This window comes from Solanum verrucosum, unplaced genomic scaffold, assembly GCF_900185275.1.
Source record: "Solanum verrucosum unplaced genomic scaffold, falcon-dt-bn FXZP01000280.1, whole genome shotgun sequence".
In the NCBI taxonomy this organism is placed as follows: domain Eukaryota; kingdom Viridiplantae; phylum Streptophyta; class Magnoliopsida; order Solanales; family Solanaceae; genus Solanum; species Solanum verrucosum.
In genome coordinates this window covers 1213931-1232486 of record NW_026019982.1, presented here as the reverse complement: position 1 = coordinate 1232486, position 18556 = coordinate 1213931, and the positions used below count along the sequence as shown (strand labels likewise).

Here is an 18556-nt window from a genome sequence, read left to right as displayed (position 1 = left end):
ACATTTTAATTTTGAACTATGACTTGTTCCAGTTAAACAATTGATAAAGTGTTCATAGAAAAGAAAATTCAATTTCAATTTATTTTTTTAAAAAAAAAACTACATGTGTTTTTAACGGTGTTTATTAAGTAGTCAGGTTCACTACATAAAATATACTACTTTAATAACACATCCGTCTCAATTAGAATATAGTTGTTGTGTTTTGCAATTTATTGAGATTAACGTATATAATTAAAAGATATAACATATTTTAAGAAAAAAGATAACGATGATTATTCAATCTTATCCTTTCTTCGTGAAAAAGGAAAAAATGCTAAAAAGTAATATTTACTAAAATTTAATTTGAGCAGAATATTCATTTCACCAAGAGTGCACACCCATTAATCTATCCTTCAAATAAGAAAAAAATTGGGGAAAATAAAATAAAATAAGACAATTCCAAAGAAATTCCTATTTTTAGTTAAAAGTCGGTTGGAAAAAAAAGTGGATTTTCTTGTCTGAATCTACTTTACGTGTCCTAACGTTAGAAATATTTATGAACCGATAGGATAACGGAATATAAATATAATCATATGAAACGAATTATAAATGTAAAAAATATTTTTGACTCATTTCCATAAAGTAAAAAAAATGGAAAAATTAAAATTGATTTAATTTAACCGTTACTTTTTTAAAAAAATTATTATGAAAATTGAAGAGTTATATGGCTGAAATACAATTAGATTTTATTTAAGCTAAACTTTCAAATACACAGACCAATTAAGAAGTTTTTAAATTAGAGTTAAGAGCGCCTTAAAACAAGGGATTATTAATACAATATATTTTAACTCCACCTTTTAAGGAATCTTGTCCCCTTTATTAATAAGGATTTATTTTCCTTTGTCGTAATATAGACTCATAATTACTTTAATTAATTAATTATTTTGGTTGTTATTTGTGAAGTAGCTAGGACACTAGTTCATTTGGCTACTGTGAGGCTTCTTTATTTTATTAAAAAATGCAAGTTCGACCAGAAAAAAAAAATGTAGGGTAAAGTTTAATGTTGAATTAAGTAGAATAATTTTTTACTATTATTTATACTTTTATGTAGAACAATTTGTAAAAGCTTTTACGTTTAACCTAGTACATGAGTGTTCAAATAAAACAAGATATATATATATATAAATAAACAACAATAATAGCATATTTAGTATAATCTCATATGGAGATTTGAATGAATAGCATGTAACTTACTTCGTAAAAATACATAGATAATTTCTAATAAACTCATAACCTATATATATATTTTTATTATTTTTTTAAATAATATGAAAATAAAAAGAATATCACAACTAATAAAAAAATTATATAACCTCAAAAAATAAATCATAAAAACATCGAACTAATGAGATAATCAAACCAACAAACAAAATATATATAGTATAATCTTATTTAATTATCATTTGTGATTTGGCAGTGAAATTCCTCTGACTTCCTGCTTAATTAGTAACTTCTTTGTGATCATTTCTTTTAAAACTAAAATATAATACATGTTTAATAACTAGTAGTCCAAATGCATTGTCCTTTTAAATTATTTATTAATAGGTAATAAATAAAATAATATATGAATTAGTCATGGATTTACAATGAATTTAATTATGCACAATTTTTCATAGTAAAATAATAAAATAGATCTGTTTGTTAGTGTTGAGAAAACAAGTTTCAATGCTCTGATTACTCCTATATGTCACATCTACCGAATATTTAATGAAAATAGACTGTATTTTAAGATACAATTAAACGTAAGATAATCAAATACTTTTTTTAAATAATATTTTTTTTAAAAGACGTGTAAATAAAAAATGCAATAAGTATTTCAAGACTGAACCAATAATTTGTCAGTACCTAAAAATGTTTTACATAAATTCATGCATTTTATTCTACTTTACGCGTTTAATGCATAATAATTGTTTGTATGAAGGAAGGCCTTTTAAGGAAATAAATCATAATATAAGGGACCATCATATTATTAATCATGGTAAAAAGGCTAACATGCCTTAATTAATAAAGCACTACTATTATAATTTTCATTGAGATTTGATTGTTTTGGGGAATTTATTGTTTTTTAAAGTAATTTCTCAAATGACTAAATTTGAAACTTAATGGCTAATTCTTATAACAACACAATGTGAATTGATAATATTTATTCGAATTGACTTATTGTCTCATGTTGACAACTTGACAACCTATGCGCAATTGGCTTGAAACTCTACATGTTTGAAAGCGATCTTTTTCCTCCCTATTTCATAGTAGTAGTTATCATTTGGTATAACCATCGATTTAAGACGTGTTTGATATAAAGAAAAATATTTTTTATATTTGAAACATATTTTCTCTAGAAAATAAATTTTATTAAAAATAAAAAAAATAATTTTCTTAATGAAAGTAAAGAGATATAAGTTACATTAGTGACATTTCAAGCTTATTGTTTTCTCTTATCCATCCAATCCCCCCAACCCACATTCCCCATCTCATCCCACTATAACATATGAATTTTTTTGGGTTAATATTTTCTTGCTTACTTATCAAATACTAAAAAATAAGTAAGAAAATTACTTGTTTTCCAAGACAACATCTTCTAAGAAATCATTTTTGGTGGATAATGTTTTCCAAATACAACGTTAGTGTGATCGCTCATTATCTTATTTTTATTTTTCATTTTATATTTACTTATTATATAGTAATAATTTTAATTTATTCTTTATCCTACCTTTTATAGTATCACTAAAGTACTTTTCTTATAAGCTTGTCCTTCAAAATGATAAAGTATAACATTGTGTAATGATATAAAACAATACAATTTATTTAAATATTACATTTATCAAAGTAATACAATACAATATATTATAAAACAATACGTAACAACCCTCCAAACAAAATGTAAAAGCAAAACAAAGTGTAAAAGCAAAAGTTGAACTTTAATTTTTCAATTTCCTTTATAATCTTTATAAGAATATACAAATAGGTCCCCATTGAAATTTTCTTTTCCGTGGGCTCTCAGAAATTTCAAACAATTTCACCAATCTTCAGACTTAAGAAAAGGTAAGAAATAGCTGCAAAAGAATATAGATTTAGTATGAAGTACAAAATTTTGATATATTTGAGGCTAATTATATTTTATTTGAATTTTTTTTAATTATAAAAATTTCAAGTTTTTTATTGTTTTCAGATATATTTCTTGATTGTCTGATACATTGTAAATAATACATCACCTAATAAGAGAGATGTATCTGAGAGGGATATGAAAATATGCGAGAGGGGATGAATGTATTTCAGAAGGAATGACTTGTATACAAATTACGGAGATTTTTGTAATTCTTTTAAATAATAGAGAATTTTAGAAAATATTGTAATAACTTAAAGTTGTGTATTTATATAATTTTTTGACTTGTTTATTTTATTTTTTGATATTTGAGCTGACATTGACCGTTAATATCTTTTTTCTTCGCCTGAGGCGAAGTACTAAAAATATTTCTAATTCAAAAAAATTTAAGAAGCTACTCATTGTTAACCACGCGCATTGCCACGCGCCACTCCCCATTTTTGCCATTCATCTTCTATGCTCTGTATCCGTTTCCACCCAGAAGGGGATTTTCCTTTTTAGATCTCTCCGAATGCTACAATGAGCCTCCGGCAACGTTCAACGCCGGCGGCGAGACAAGTTTCTATAGATGAAGAACCATATAACATCATTCCGATTCATAATCTTCTAGCTGACCATCCTTCTCTACGTTTCCCTGAGGTACGCGCTGCGGCGGCGGCTTTACGCTCCGTAGGTGACCTAAGGAGACCTCCATTTGCACCGTGGAAACCTCACTATGACCTCCTTGACTGGCTTGCGCTTTTCTTCGGGTTTCAGGATTCTAGCGTTCGTAACCAACGGGAACATATCGTGCTTCATCTTGCTAATGCTCAGATGCGTCTATCTCCGCCGCCGGACAATATTGACTCTCTTGACCCTGCTGTTCTCCGTCGGTTCCGACGTCAGCTTCTGAAGAATTACTCGTCGTGGTGCTCTTTTCTCGGTCTCAAATCTAATGTTTGGCTTTCTGACCGGCATAATTCATCTGACCACCGCCGTGAGTTGCTTTATGTCTCGCTTTACCTTCTTATATGGGGTGAGTCAGCGAATCTACGTTTTGTTCCTGAATGTTTATGCTTTATTTTTCATAATATGGCTATGGAGTTGAATAAGATTTTGGAGGATTACATTGATGAGAATACTGGTAGGCCATTTTTGCCATCGATTTCTGGTGAAAATGCTTTTCTGAATCGGATCGTAACGCCAATTTATGAAACAATCCGAGCTGAGGCTGATAATAGTCGGAATGGTACTGCCCCACACTCTGCGTGGCGGAATTATGATGACATCAATGAGTATTTCTGGAGTAAAAGGTGTTTTGATAAGTTGAAGTGGCCTATTGATACTGGGAGTACATTTTTTGTGACCACTAACAAGGGAAAGAAGGTTGGAAAGACGGGGTTTGTGGAACAGAGATCATTTTTGAATTTGTATAGGAGTTTTGATAAGCTATGGATCATGCTGGCGTTGTTTTTGCAGGCTGCAATTATTGTAGCTTGGGAAGGGAAGCCGTATCCGTGGCAGGCTTTGGAGAGTAGGGAGGTTCAGGTGAGGGTATTAACTATCTTCTTCACCTGGAGCAGTATGAGGTTTCTGCAGTCGTTGCTTGATGCAGGAATGCAATATCGTATCATCTCTAGGGAGACCCCGTGGCATGGGGTGAGAATGGTGTTGAAGAGTGTGGTTGCAGCTACGTGGATTGTGGTCTTTGGTGCATTCTATGGGAGGATTTGGATCCAGAGGAATAGGGATGGGAATTGGAGCAGTGCTGCTAACAGGAGGGTGGTGAATTTTCTTGAGGTTGCTCTTGTTTTCATTGCTCCAGAACTGTTAGCCTTGGCACTCTTTGTTCTGCCATGGATCAGGAATTTTCTCGAGAACACGAACTGGAGGATATTTTACCTGTTGTCCTGGTGGTTCCAGAGTCGGACGTTTGTGGGTCGTGGACTCAGGGAAGGCCTTGTCGATAACATAAAGTATTCCCTCTTTTGGGTGGTAGTGCTTGCGACCAAGTTTTCCTTCAGTTACTTCCTACAGATCAAACCTATGATCGTTCCAACTAGAGCACTGTTGCGCCTCAGGGATGTGAAGTACGAATGGCATGAATTCTTTAACCATAGCAACAGGTTCTCAGTAGGATTGCTTTGGCTTCCTGTTGTACTGATTTATCTTATGGATATTCAGATATGGTACTCAATCTACTCTTCTTTTGTTGGGGCAGCTGTTGGATTATTTGATCACTTGGGAGAGATCCGAAACATGCCACAGTTAAGGTTGAGATTCCAATTTTTTGCAAGTGCAATGCAGTTTAATCTGATGCCAGAAGAGCAGTTGTTGAATGCTCAAGGAACACTGAAAAGCAAGTTCAAGGACGCCATGCTCCGTTTGAAACTCAGATATGGGTTTGGTCGACCATTCAAAAAGCTTGAATCAAACCAGGTAGAGGCGAACAAATTTGCCTTGATTTGGAATGAGATAATTGCAACTTTCAGAGAAGAAGATATTCTGAATGACCGTGAGGTTGAGTTGTTGGAGCTGCCCCAGAACACGTGGAATGTTAGAGTGATTCGTTGGCCATGTTTACTCCTCTGCAACGAGGTGCTGCTTGGTCTCAGTCAAGCGAAGGAGCTGGTGGATGCTCCTGATAGGTGGCTCTGGCATAAGATCAGCAAGTATGAATACAGGCGATGTGCTGTTATTGAGGCTTATGACAGTACAAGGCATTTGCTGCTGGAGATTGTCAAATTGAACAGCGAGGAGCATTCCATCATAACAACCTTCTTCCAGCAGATTGATCAGTGGATTCAGCTGGAGAAGTTCACAAAATACTACAATCTGACTGCTCTGCCCCAGATCCGTGGAAAGTTGATTGCTCTTCTGGATCTGATACTCAAGCCAAAAAAGGATGTTGACAAGATTGTGAATGTTCTCCAGGCCTTATATGAGGTTGCCACTCGGGATTTTCTGAAAGAGAAGATGACTGGAGATCAGCTGAGAGAGGAAGGTCTGGCTCTTCAGGCATCTGCGACTAGATTGCTTTTTGAGAATGTAGTTTCATTGCCAGATCCAGAGAATGAGACATTTTATCGGCAGGCTCGCCGCTTGAACACTATTCTTACATCTCGGGACTCTATGAGTAATATTCCGAGAAATCTTGAGGCGAGACGTCGACTTGCCTTCTTCAGCAATTCTCTATTTATGAATATGCCACATGCACCCCAAGTTGAGAAGATGATGTCTTTCAGTGTTTTGACACCTTACTACAATGAAGATGTACTGTACAACAGGGAACAACTCAGAACTGAGAATGAAGATGGGATTTCTACATTATATTACTTGCAGACAATTTATGCTGATGAGTGGGAAAATTTCTTGCAGCGAATGCGTAGAGAAGGGATGGTTGATGAGAAGAAAGAGTTATGGACTACAAAGCTAAGGGATCTTCGTCTTTGGGCATCATACAGAGGGCAGACTCTTACTCGCACGGTTAGGGGGATGATGTACTACTATCGAGCTCTCAAAATGCTGGCCTTTCTGGATTCTGCATGTGAGATGGATATCAGAGAAGGATCAGTAGAACTTGGTTCCATGAGACATGATGATAGCATTGGTGGTTTAAGTCCAGAAAGGTCTCAGTCTTCGAGGAGGTTGAGCAGAGCTGACAGTTCAGTGAGTTTGTTGTTTAAAGGCCACGAGTATGGGACTGCTTTAATGAAATTCACATATGTGGTAGCTTGTCAGATTTATGGGACTCAGAAGGCCAAAAAAGATCCACATGCAGAGGAAATTTTGTATCTGATGAAAAATAATGAAGCTCTTCGTGTAGCTTATGTTGATGAGGTTCCCACAGGAAGGGATGAGAAGGATTATTATTCTGTGCTTGTGAAGTATGATCAAAAACTTGAAAGGGAAGTTGAGATCTATCGAGTTAAGTTGCCTGGTCCTTTGAAGCTTGGGGAGGGGAAACCAGAAAATCAAAACCATGCCTTTATCTTTACCCGTGGTGATGCAGTTCAGACTATCGACATGAACCAAGATAATTACTTCGAGGAGGCACTGAAAATGAGGAACTTGTTGGAAGAATTCAAACTCTACTATGGTATTCGCAAGCCTACAATTCTTGGAGTTCGGGAACATATATTTACTGGTTCTGTGTCATCCCTTGCTTGGTTCATGTCAGCTCAGGAAATGAGTTTTGTAACCCTGGGACAGCGTGTGTTAGCCAACCCCCTGAAAATCCGAATGCATTATGGACATCCAGATGTCTTTGACAGGTTTTGGTTTCTAACTAGGGGAGGAATAAGCAAGGCATCTAAAGTGATCAACATCAGCGAAGACATCTTTGCTGGCTTCAACTGTACATTACGAGGTGGCAATGTCACTCACCATGAGTACATACAAGTTGGCAAAGGAAGGGATGTTGGGTTGAATCAGATATCTATGTTTGAAGCCAAGGTTGCCAGTGGCAATGGTGAACAAGTTCTTAGCAGAGATGTCTACAGGTTGGGTCATAGGCTGGATTTCTTCAGAATGCTTTCTTTCTTTTATACAACTGTAGGATTTTTCTTCAATACAATGATGATTGTCCTCACTGTATATGCATTCTTATGGGGACGGATTTACCTTGCACTTAGTGGGGTTGAGGGCTCTGTTGCTTCAGATACCACCGACAACAACAGAGCACTTGGTGCCATACTGAACCAGCAATTTATCATCCAGCTGGGCCTTTTCACCGCATTGCCAATGATTGTGGAGACTTCTCTCGAGCATGGTTTTCTTACATCTATCTGGGAATTCCTAACAATGATGCTCCAACTTTCATCTGTATTTTACACATTCTCAATGGGAACTCGTGCTCATTACTTTGGTCGTACCATTCTCCATGGTGGCGCAAAATACCGGGCAACTGGGCGAGGTTTTGTCGTGCAGCACAAGTGTTTTGCTGAGAATTATCGGTTATATGCTCGTAGCCATTTTGTCAAGGCAATTGAACTTGGTCTGATACTTACAGTGTATGCTGCATACAGCCCTGTTGCTAAAGGAACTTTTACATATATAGCACTGACTATCTCAAGTTGGTTCCTGGTGGTGTCATGGATCTTGGGGCCCTTTGTGTTTAATCCTTCTGGGTTTGATTGGTTAAAGACAGTGTATGATTTTGATGACTTCATGAACTGGATTTGGTACCGTGGTAGTGTTTTTGCAAAGTCAGACCAGAGCTGGGAGAAATGGTGGGAGGAGGAACAGGATCATTTAAGAACGACAGGTCTGTGGGGAAAGATACTGGAAATTATCCTAGACCTTCGCTTCTTCTTTTTCCAGTATGGCATTGTATATCATCTGGGTATTGCTGCTGGAAGCAAAAGCATTGCTGTTTACTTGCTTTCATGGATTTATGTGGTGGTGGCTCTTGGCTTTTTTAATATTACAGCTTATGCTCGGGAAAAATATGCTGCAAGGGAGCACATATACTTTCGTCTTGTGCAGCTCCTTGCTGTACTCTTTTTCATAGTTGTAATGGTTGCTCTACTGCAGTTCACAGCTTTTAAATTTGGTGATCTCTTTGTCAGCCTGTTGGCTTTCGTTCCTACTGGTTGGGGTTTCATTTCAATCGCCCAAGTGTTACGTCCCTTTTTGCAGAAGAGTATGATATGGGGAACTGTTGTGTCTGTGGCGCGACTATATGAGATAATGTTTGGGATTATTGTCATGGTACCTGTTGCAGTACTGTCTTGGTTGCCTGGTTTCCAACCAATGCAGACAAGGATCCTATTCAATGAAGCATTTAGTAGAGGTCTGCGGATATTCCAGATTGTGACAGGAAAAAAGCCTAAGAGTGACGTGTGATTTGAGGTAATCTTTTTAACATTTAGGCATACAGAAATGTTGTATATAATTTTTATATCCTGCTGCAATGCATGTCTTTTGTGTGTTTCACATGTACATGTTGTCATTGTAAGATCACCTCTTTTGTTGATCATTCTTAGAACCTCACACATTTGCTATTAAAAATAGATTGTTTCTACTGCTATGAACAGTTATTTGATTAATAATTCTGTCACTTGTACTTTCTCTTCTTGTTGTCCGACTACAGCTTGCTTGCCCAGTTGTGGCACTTAATTAGTGTCATTGAGTTCTTTCGTTTATTTTTGGTCTTCCTTTCTTTAATTTTTTTTTTTTTTTTGGGGGGGGGGGGGGAGGGGGGGTAGTCAGCAGTAATATGGCTTCATATTGAATCTGCTTATACTCATGTATGGGGGATTTTATAGATATTGTTAAGAATCCAACATGTTACATGTATTAATTTGCAATGAAGCTAGTATATTGCTCAGCTGCATCCGTTTTGGTTTTGCTTTCATCTCGTTTTGAGCCAATTATAGAGGATGAAAAGAATCAAAACTATAAGAGTCCTGGTTAACTTGGTTCCGCTAGGAACTGTACTCTGTTCTTGCTCAAGACTCTCCTATAAATCGCTGGATTCCACATCTAAAAATGATGATAGTTACTAAGTGTTGTCTACATATTCTATTATGGACTACTTCATAAGAAAAACGTATCCTATTGTGGACTAACATATGTAAAACTCACAAGCTTTAGTTTGGGATCTATTTCTTGACTTGTGCTTTCTGATTTCCCTGAAAAGTTTCAATCAGTTGATATAATATATAAAGTAATATTACTCATGTTTATGTACTGGAGCTGAGGTTCTTAAAGTTTGGTCTTTGCTTTGGATTGGTGAAGATTTTGGAAGATATATAATAGTATTCATAAGTTGCTATCTACGTCAGTCTTCTTAAATTGGCCAATACACCATTCTTTTTGACCACCATTGAATTAATCCTCTTCAACAAAAACTCTTCTGTCTGCGTAGCTCAACTTATGACTAGTCACTACTCACTAGTGTACCCTATATATAAAGATATACAATGTTTCCCACTATATAGCAAGAATATTAACAGTTTTGACTTAAAGGGCTTTCTTGTTTTAGTAGGATGCTTCTATCAAGTTAGCATACCTCTCGTGGACGTTGATCATCTAATGCTACTTTCTAAAACTTCAGAAGCTAATTTACAGGTCCAATTTCCATGGAAACTAGTTATCTTCTAGCTACCTATAGCTCCTAAAATAATTTTGTCCGATTAGCTAAAATATCATCCTTTTTGTTGCCTCTCCTGGAATTTGTGTTTTTGATCATTCCTCGATTTCTGGAATTTTTTATTATGTTACAACAATTCTATTCTTTCCTCACTTTCAGGGTTCACAGGAACATTAAGTATGAGTGCTCCATGTACTTCAATGTCCAATATACATGTGGCAATTAAGGGATGGTATGAAAACCTTCTCAACTCTTAGATTTGTTGTTAAATATGGTCTAGTTTGGGTTTTCGTCAGTTATTCAACTATTTGTTCAGTTTACCAACCATCTTGTTTGGAGCTGAATCATGCATACTGCTATTTTTAGTGTTAAATTAAATATCATGAAGTTACTTTTAAAAAGTTTAATTAAGATAAACTTTTTAGAAGTTACATATGAAAAAATAACAGTAGAAGTTACTTCTAAAGAGATAACATTAGATTTTCACTTTCCTGTGAGCCTTTTCAACTATCCTTCATATGGATTTTTAATTTTTTATTCTTCTTTCAAATTTGAGGGTAGTGGAAGGGGAAATGGGGGAGGGGTTTACAATGTGGGGAATCAAACCCTCATCAACAAGGTGGAAGTTTAGGTAGCCGACCAATTGAGCTACTAAGATTCCTCCTTTCATATGGAGTTAATCTATGGTTTAATCTGATTTTTCGTAAGCTTGGTTATGTGTAAAATCTATTTGCTAGCACTAAATCTGAAGCTGACTCTTAAGTAGAGATAATAGGATAACATTTAGCTGTATGTTAAATTTCGAAATATTTGCTGCTCTAATTATTGCAATCTTTTTACACGTTGTTCACGATCAATTTTGTTGAGAACTGATTTACTAAAATGTCCAGAATAATTTGCCACATTCAAGATATCTCTGGAGTGTTTCCACTTCTCTCTTTTTTTTTTTTTGATGACCGTAGTGTCCGGCTCAGCTTTTGCGCACCTCGGCTAATTCCTATATCTCTGGAGTGTTTCCACTTTCCCTTTTCTGTAGTAGTCAGAAGCCCAAAATTTTATTGGAAAAGCACAAGGGAAGTAGATTCGAGTAAATAGTACGCCGACCAACCAACTCTTTACTCATTTATTCTAGAATCTTACAGTAATAGTAGGCTGAACTAGTGACATTGAGAGAGAATCAATACTATTAGTTGGATTTATGCTAATATCTGAACTCCAAAAGGTATAGCTCATGATGTAACCATACAAAGAGACTGAAGCTTTTAGTGTCAACCAATGTGGGACTTCAACACCCCTCCTCTGTTAGAACTGGAAACTTGGAGCACTGATAACAAAGTATTGAGGGGGGTGGCCTACATTGGATAACTCAGTATTAGGGATATTGGTGGTTCTGACTCCATGTTGATAAAACTGGAACTTGGACCTAACTCAACCCCAAAGCTAGCTCAAAAGTTAAGTATTATCCAGCGTAATGTACTCGAATGAACAAGAATCAAATGGGAAATTTATTAACTATCTCACCTCACTGACCAGAATACAGACTTGATAATTTGTTACGACACCGAAGATAAGGGAAAGATTGGGAGAATAAGAGTAAGAAGAAAGAAAGAGAGGAGCAAGAGGAGGAAGAATCAGAGGTGAAGAAGAAAGATGTAGGGAGATTTTTTTTTCCAGATTTTTCATTCTTCTTTCTCACTTGTGGGACACTCCATAATTACTGCACTTGAGCTGAGTTTCCTTCAGAAACAACCTCTCTAGCTCCACGAGGTAGGGTAAGGTATGCGTACATTCTGAACTCTCCCCAGACCATACTAGTGGAATTTCACTTTGACTGTTGTTGTGACTGGGTAGTTGTAGTAATCTCTTCTTCAATTTAAGCTCACTAAGCTCCCCTACTTTGATTTTCTTAACTAGCTATTTCCCCTATACCTAACAATCCAAAGCATATAAGGAGACTAAAACCCATAACCTTTGACCAAACACGAGACTCTAAAGACACGTGCTGAGTTGTTATTTGCTTATTTGTTTATATTAGCCTCTTGTTTTTGTTGAAAGATGTTTAAGTAGTTGCTTTGCTTTTGCAGGGATAAACATTAATGTGAAGTAGTAGATACAGTACAGAGTTTGAAGAGGCTAGAAGGTTAAATACTTTTTTTTATTGTAGAGCTTGTATTGTGAATTATACCGTTTACTTGGATTACTATTAGTTTGGTTGACGAGTTTTCATTCATCTTTTGTAATTGTTGTTGTATTTTGTTGTCATACTAGTGCACAGATGAGGAGCATTATCTTATATTATTGTAGTACCCCCAAAGTTCATTTTTGTACTGTTTTTGTAGTTTCTACTGGGGAACCACGTGCAAGTATAGTAGCAATTCCTTCTGTATTAAATGCATTTCTCAAATGTTTTTGAACTATTAGAGTCCTTTGTCCTTGTTCTATATAGAAACTGTAGCCATTTCTCCTTTTTTTTGTTTTTATACCTCATGTCTGCTCTTTTTACTTGCCCCTAGATAAGGATGAACTTAAGTTACTCTTCTTGTGGGATTTTTTTTTTGGCTGTATTATACAACCTGTGGCAAAGGGGAAAAAGTTATGATAGAGAGATAATTATGTACATGGCCAAAAATCTTGTCATTACCAGTAATAACTTGCCATGTCAAATGTGATAATATCTGCACCATAGGACCAATTGTATATATTCAGATAAAAACAAGGAGAAGTGAAAAGTTTATCAAACAGCACAAATCCTACTAGCTTAGGGCCTACATACATTCGTATGAGTTTTCGAAATTAACATTTGTGCCATTTTGGTCCACAGATACATTTATCTGGACGTGTCAGATACATGGGTTCAAGATTATGTGAACTTTGTTTAAATATTTTGTATTCAAGTGGATTCATATGTATATGAGATACGATGACTCACTCACTCGCCACTCTCCATATGTATGTATATATCATAATGTATTTGGTATTCTAGATACATGTATCTAGTGTGATTTTACATGTATCTAGGATACATTGACTCCATCACTCGCCTCTCTCCCTATGTATTTGTATTTCAGAGTGTATCTGGGGGCAAAAAAAACATATATCTATGTGTATCTAACTTGATTTTTTATATGAAATTATTAATTAGTGAAATAATATGTAATTATTTTAAATTATAGGGAGAATTAGTAAATATAGTAGGAACGTTTGTGTAATTAGGTAGTTTTTCCAAAGTCTATACGTACGTACTTTTGCTGTGAGATGTTTAAGTTGTGATGGGCGATTCCGTTTCTTCATTTACTTGATCATAATTAAGTAATATATTGTTTATTGTATTTATCAGAGAAAAAATCCAAAATAGTCTCTCATCTTTGGGTTAAGACTCAAAGTCATCCTTGAGTTTTCACATGGAGCATTAATAGTCTCTCATGCTTGCAATATTGGTGCATTTTTTGTCCTCCTTCAAAATTTTGCCTTTTTTTTTAACATTGATTCTTTTCATAATTTATGTATGGAATGTTTAATCGTCATTTTATATATTTAGTAGAAATAATAACTCCATGTTAGAGATTGTGAGAAGAAAAACACCTTGTTTTGTTTAGTAGAAATCATATTGCAGGTAAAGTCGAGAAGTTCATCACGACGATTTCACGTGCAATAGTACAAATTTTTCTTTTCTTGCAATGTCGTATGTTAAAATGTTCTTAGTTTAGCTGCAATAATATTTATACTGAACAGAACAATGTGTTCTTCTTCTCACCTTCTCTCACATAGAGCTATTATTTCTACTAAATATATAAAAAAGACTATGGAACATTCCTTACATAAAATAATGAACAAAATTAATGTTAAAAAATAGGCAAAAATTTAGGGGAGGACCAAAAGTGTACCAATTTTACAAACACGAGGGACTATTAGTGTTTCATGAAAAAACTCAAGAATGACTTTGAGTCTTAATCCAAAGATGAAAGACTATTTTGGGACTTCTCTCTATTTATCACTTACTAGTGACGAAGAGCCCGTGCGCTCTATTATTTTTTGTCCTAATATATGTGATACAAATAAAATATAGTGAGTTATTTAAATTTACCTACATTACTGGTCACTTTGTCCTAATTTATGTGATATGGATAAATTACAAAATTAACCCTTTTAAAATGTCTTTAAGATATTTTAAGTTGTTAATTATTATTATTTATAATACTTTTTTGGTAAATTTAAAATGATAGATGTTATTTTTTCTGTCCCAATATATGTGACCCTGATAGAATTCTGAGAGTAAACTTATTTCATTATATATCTTTTAAATATTTGAAGTCATTTGTAAATGATTTATCTTTTTAAGTCATTTCTAAATAGATCAATCAATTTTTTTTTTTTGTGTTTTTTTAATAAATATTTTAAGTTGTCAATTATCACGATTTATTGTATTTTATACATAATTTTTAACGATAGATTAATTTCAAGAATCAATCGAAATTTTTTTATATGTATTTATTTTTGAAATATTTTATGTTGTCAATTGTCATGATTTATAATATTTTTACGATAGATTAACTTCAAGAATCAGTGGAATTTTTTGTATCTTTTTCAATACATATTTTATGTTGTCAATTATCATGATTTATGACAAATAAATTAAAATGAACCCAATATATGTTATTTTTGTTGTCTGAATTTATGTGACACAAATGAAATTTGGAGAGTCATCCAAATTTTCATATTTTTTTTAAAAATGTTTTAAGTTATTAATTATTGTGATTTATAATATTTTTATGTAACTTTCAAATAACCTACATTACTGGTCATTTTGTCTTAATTTATGTGATATGGATAAAATTACAAAATTAACCCTTTTAAAATGTTTTTCAAATATTTTAAGTTGTTAATTATTATTATTTATAATACTTTTTTGGTAATTTTAAAATGATATATGTTATTTTTTTTGTCCCGATATATGTGACCCTGATAGAATTCTGAGAGTCAACCTATTTTATTATATATCTTTTAAATATTTTAAGTAATTTGTAAATGATTTATTAAGATAATTTTTAAGTCATTTGTAAATAGTAGAATGTCCCATCATAAACTCCCTTTTATTATATAGAAGAATAGAATAGAAAATAATAAGAGAAAAATCTGGTAATTCTACATGTCAAGTTAATGGATAGCCTCAACTCTCACTTATATAATAAAAAATAAAATAATAATAGAATGCATACATGATTTTGGTGTAATTAGTGTGTGGCTAAGTTTTTGGCATGGAACCAAGAATATCAAATGGGTGGAATTGACTTGAGTTGCACATGTATTGTGGCCTGTGGCCTTCCAATTGGCCAAATGCCAAAAATCTCATTGATTTCTTGTACCAACCATACTAATAAGTATTTATGATTTCATTTTCTTCACAGGTGTATCCACGTTAGGGGACCTTTTGAACAGTTCAATAAGTGTTTATTTGATTTTTTTTGGCCTTGTTAAGCTAGCTTGTGAGTTGTGTCCTTTTCAAGCTTTAATAAGTTGTACAAACTTATTTGGAATGAGAATATCCAATATCTAGTAGTGCAAAAGTAGATTAAAAACAACTTCATTCACCATAGCAATGGGGAATTGACTATCTCATGGACAAAGTTATTTGATGTGTATTATTGATAAAAGGTGATAGGTATTCTCTAAAATTAATTGAGATAATCTGTGTCTAGACATCACGATAATAAAAAAAAAGAAATGATGAATTAACATCCAAGAAGCCAATTGAAATGAATTTTGACTAAAACCTAGTAAAAACATGTTGTCATTAGCAACAAAGTCATAATTTTCTTGATGAATTCAAAATATGAAAAAATAAATTAAAAAATATATATAAAAAATAAACGAAAAAGTCAAGGTGATTCAAATCATACGTTTGATACTTTTGAATTGTATGAAAAAATACGCTCCTTAATCAAGACGACTCCATACTTAGAAAGGATTCGAACTTGAGACTTCTAATCTAGAATACTTACCGCTCTATCACGATTGATGTATTGAAATAAACTTTAAAATTGAATGCAAGATGGTCAAAGACTAATAAATTATTAATAGTACTACTTGTATAGATCTGTCGGCAATGCATATATATATATATATATATAATTATTAATGGGTCAAAACTGTGTGTGGGTTGGTGGACTAGTGGGAGGGGCACGAAAAAACCGCAAAAAATTATATTATTTATATATAACTAAAATTATTATATTTTTATATATATATAATAAATATTAAATTTACTAATTCTTTCATATTTTAAACCACTTAATAAAAAAATCTTAGATTCCACTTAAGAAGTGGATATAATTGTTGATCCCCTCATCATTCCTGACTACTTCACATTGGGTTACTGATGCACGTCTGCTCTTTTAATTTTTTATTTTATTTTGTACAAATACTTATATATTTTGTTTTTTTCCACCAATATTTAAATAAATATAAAAAAAAAAAATCACATGTTGAAGATCTGATAATGAACACTAAAAAAAATAGAAAAGATTCAATTGGATAGAAGTCACATGATACAGTAAAAATTTGAATTAAGAACCATACATTTTTTTTCTAACTCAACCTAATTACCTTATTCCAATAAGATCAATAGTCAGTACGTACTAATTTTTATTTAACCCCAATGTAACATAATCGTGATATTTTTTATTCGATGTTTGACATCTATATTGAAATTCGATTAATTTTAATTCGCATTGAATAAGACCAATTTAGAGGTAACCTCTCTATTAAAAAAAATTCCACACAAAATCAAGATCCTGATTAAGATACAAACAATAACCTTTTGAAAGTAAAAATGTTTTACAAGTAGAGTCAACTTCAACTATTGTTTTCCCCAAATTGTTCCTTACAATTTCTTATTACCGCAATTTTCATGATTGTGTCACCCCTTTTGAAAAAAATGACGAAAATTGTCTTTTATGTTTGAAATAAGTTCAAAATATTCTCTTAAATATAAGATATTTATCAGGAATTCACATTTAAATACCTAAAGCTAACATCGTTATTCTTCATCAAATATTTAGCGAACTCTATTGAATAGATTTAACGGTAGTTGAGATAAAAAGAAATTTATCAGAAATTTATATTTGAAGGTGCAATTTTTAAATTTATTTCTAGCATCTAATATAACTTTTTTTAAAATAAAATAATTTCTACTATTTTTATATTATAGTTTCTTGAATTTTATAAGACTTTCTTAATATTTCTCATTTAATAAAAAGTTGTAACACTATCCATCAATTTTAATAAACAAAGTCTGTTAGATAATTTTAAAAAAATATTGAAAACAACCTTGAACTTGACGCAAATTATTAGTTTCGTCCTCAAATTATTACTCCCTCCATTTCATATTAAGTTAATTTTTGAGGTGTTTCACACCCTTTAAGAAAAGTAGATTAAGACATAAATTAAAGGATAAATTACTTATATACACATCTTTTTTTTCTATAATTTCCATTATTCCCTACCAGTTTTAAAATTTACCAAAAATCCCTTATTTTACCCCCAAAAGCCAGATACATAAATCCTAACTCCTAAAATCAACGTCTATCCCTTCCTTATTTCACTCCACAAATTTCTCTCTACTTTTAGGCACACCAACAACAATTCCTTCTTTTTATCCGATCTATCAATACCTTCAACAATTTTAAAAATAAAATATATTATTTTCTTTTCTTTTCTTTTTTCTTCATCACCGTCTTCTTTTACTCATCTTTTTTCTAACAAAGTTTATCATAACCTTATGTATATATGTTTGTTTCTTTACGTGGATGTAAAGGTGCCTAGAATTGGAAGACTTTCATTTCAGCCTTTTCATTCAATTATATTTAGGTGTCATAATATATATTAATGTATCATTCACATTTTTTCTTGATCAAAATAAGTAATTTACATATCTCAATTGTTACACTTTTTATATGTACAATATACATAATAATAGCCTGATACATTTATACAAATATGTGATACACACTCGATATTCAAAACGTATCTGATCCATCTCATTTGTTAATTCATTTATAACATGTATCATATACAATATATTATGATGATACATTTTTATAAAAATCACATCCAGATACAAAATAATGACCACATCATAATCCATAGATGCAAAATTACAATACACGCGCGTCGTTTACCACTAATGTATCATGACTTACATATTCACCTCAACGATTATCTGATCTCCAAAAAATTTCTCAACTCATCGATCTCTAATTCAGTTGCAATTGCTGATTTGAGATTCACAAACCAATATTTTGACCAACAACAATCCCATAACTTTTGTCGACAAGTTTGAT

General features: G+C 32.9%; 2 protein-coding genes and 1 non-coding gene across 3 annotated transcripts in view; 2 read left to right on the top strand and 1 right to left on the bottom strand.

The window, feature by feature from the left end:
• The window catches only part of LOC125817608 (E3 ubiquitin-protein ligase RMA1H1), a 98980-nt gene that overhangs the window by 73957 nt on the left and 6467 nt on the right, over positions 1-18556 (bottom strand). The gene's annotated exons all lie outside the window — the stretch shown is intronic.
• Positions 3558-12601, top strand: LOC125817605 (callose synthase 12). The gene is made up of 3 exons (XM_049497154.1): positions 3558-8974; positions 10377-10449; positions 12302-12601. The coding sequence occupies exon 1, from the start codon at positions 3662-3664 to the stop codon at positions 8966-8968; it is 5307 nt and encodes a 1768-aa protein (XP_049353111.1). The 5' UTR covers positions 3558-3661; the 3' UTR covers positions 8969-8974; positions 10377-10449; positions 12302-12601.
• LOC125817767 (small nucleolar RNA J33) lies at positions 6606-6684 on the top strand. Its single transcript, XR_007442304.1, has one exon. It is a non-coding gene; the product is annotated as a small nucleolar RNA J33 (small nucleolar RNA).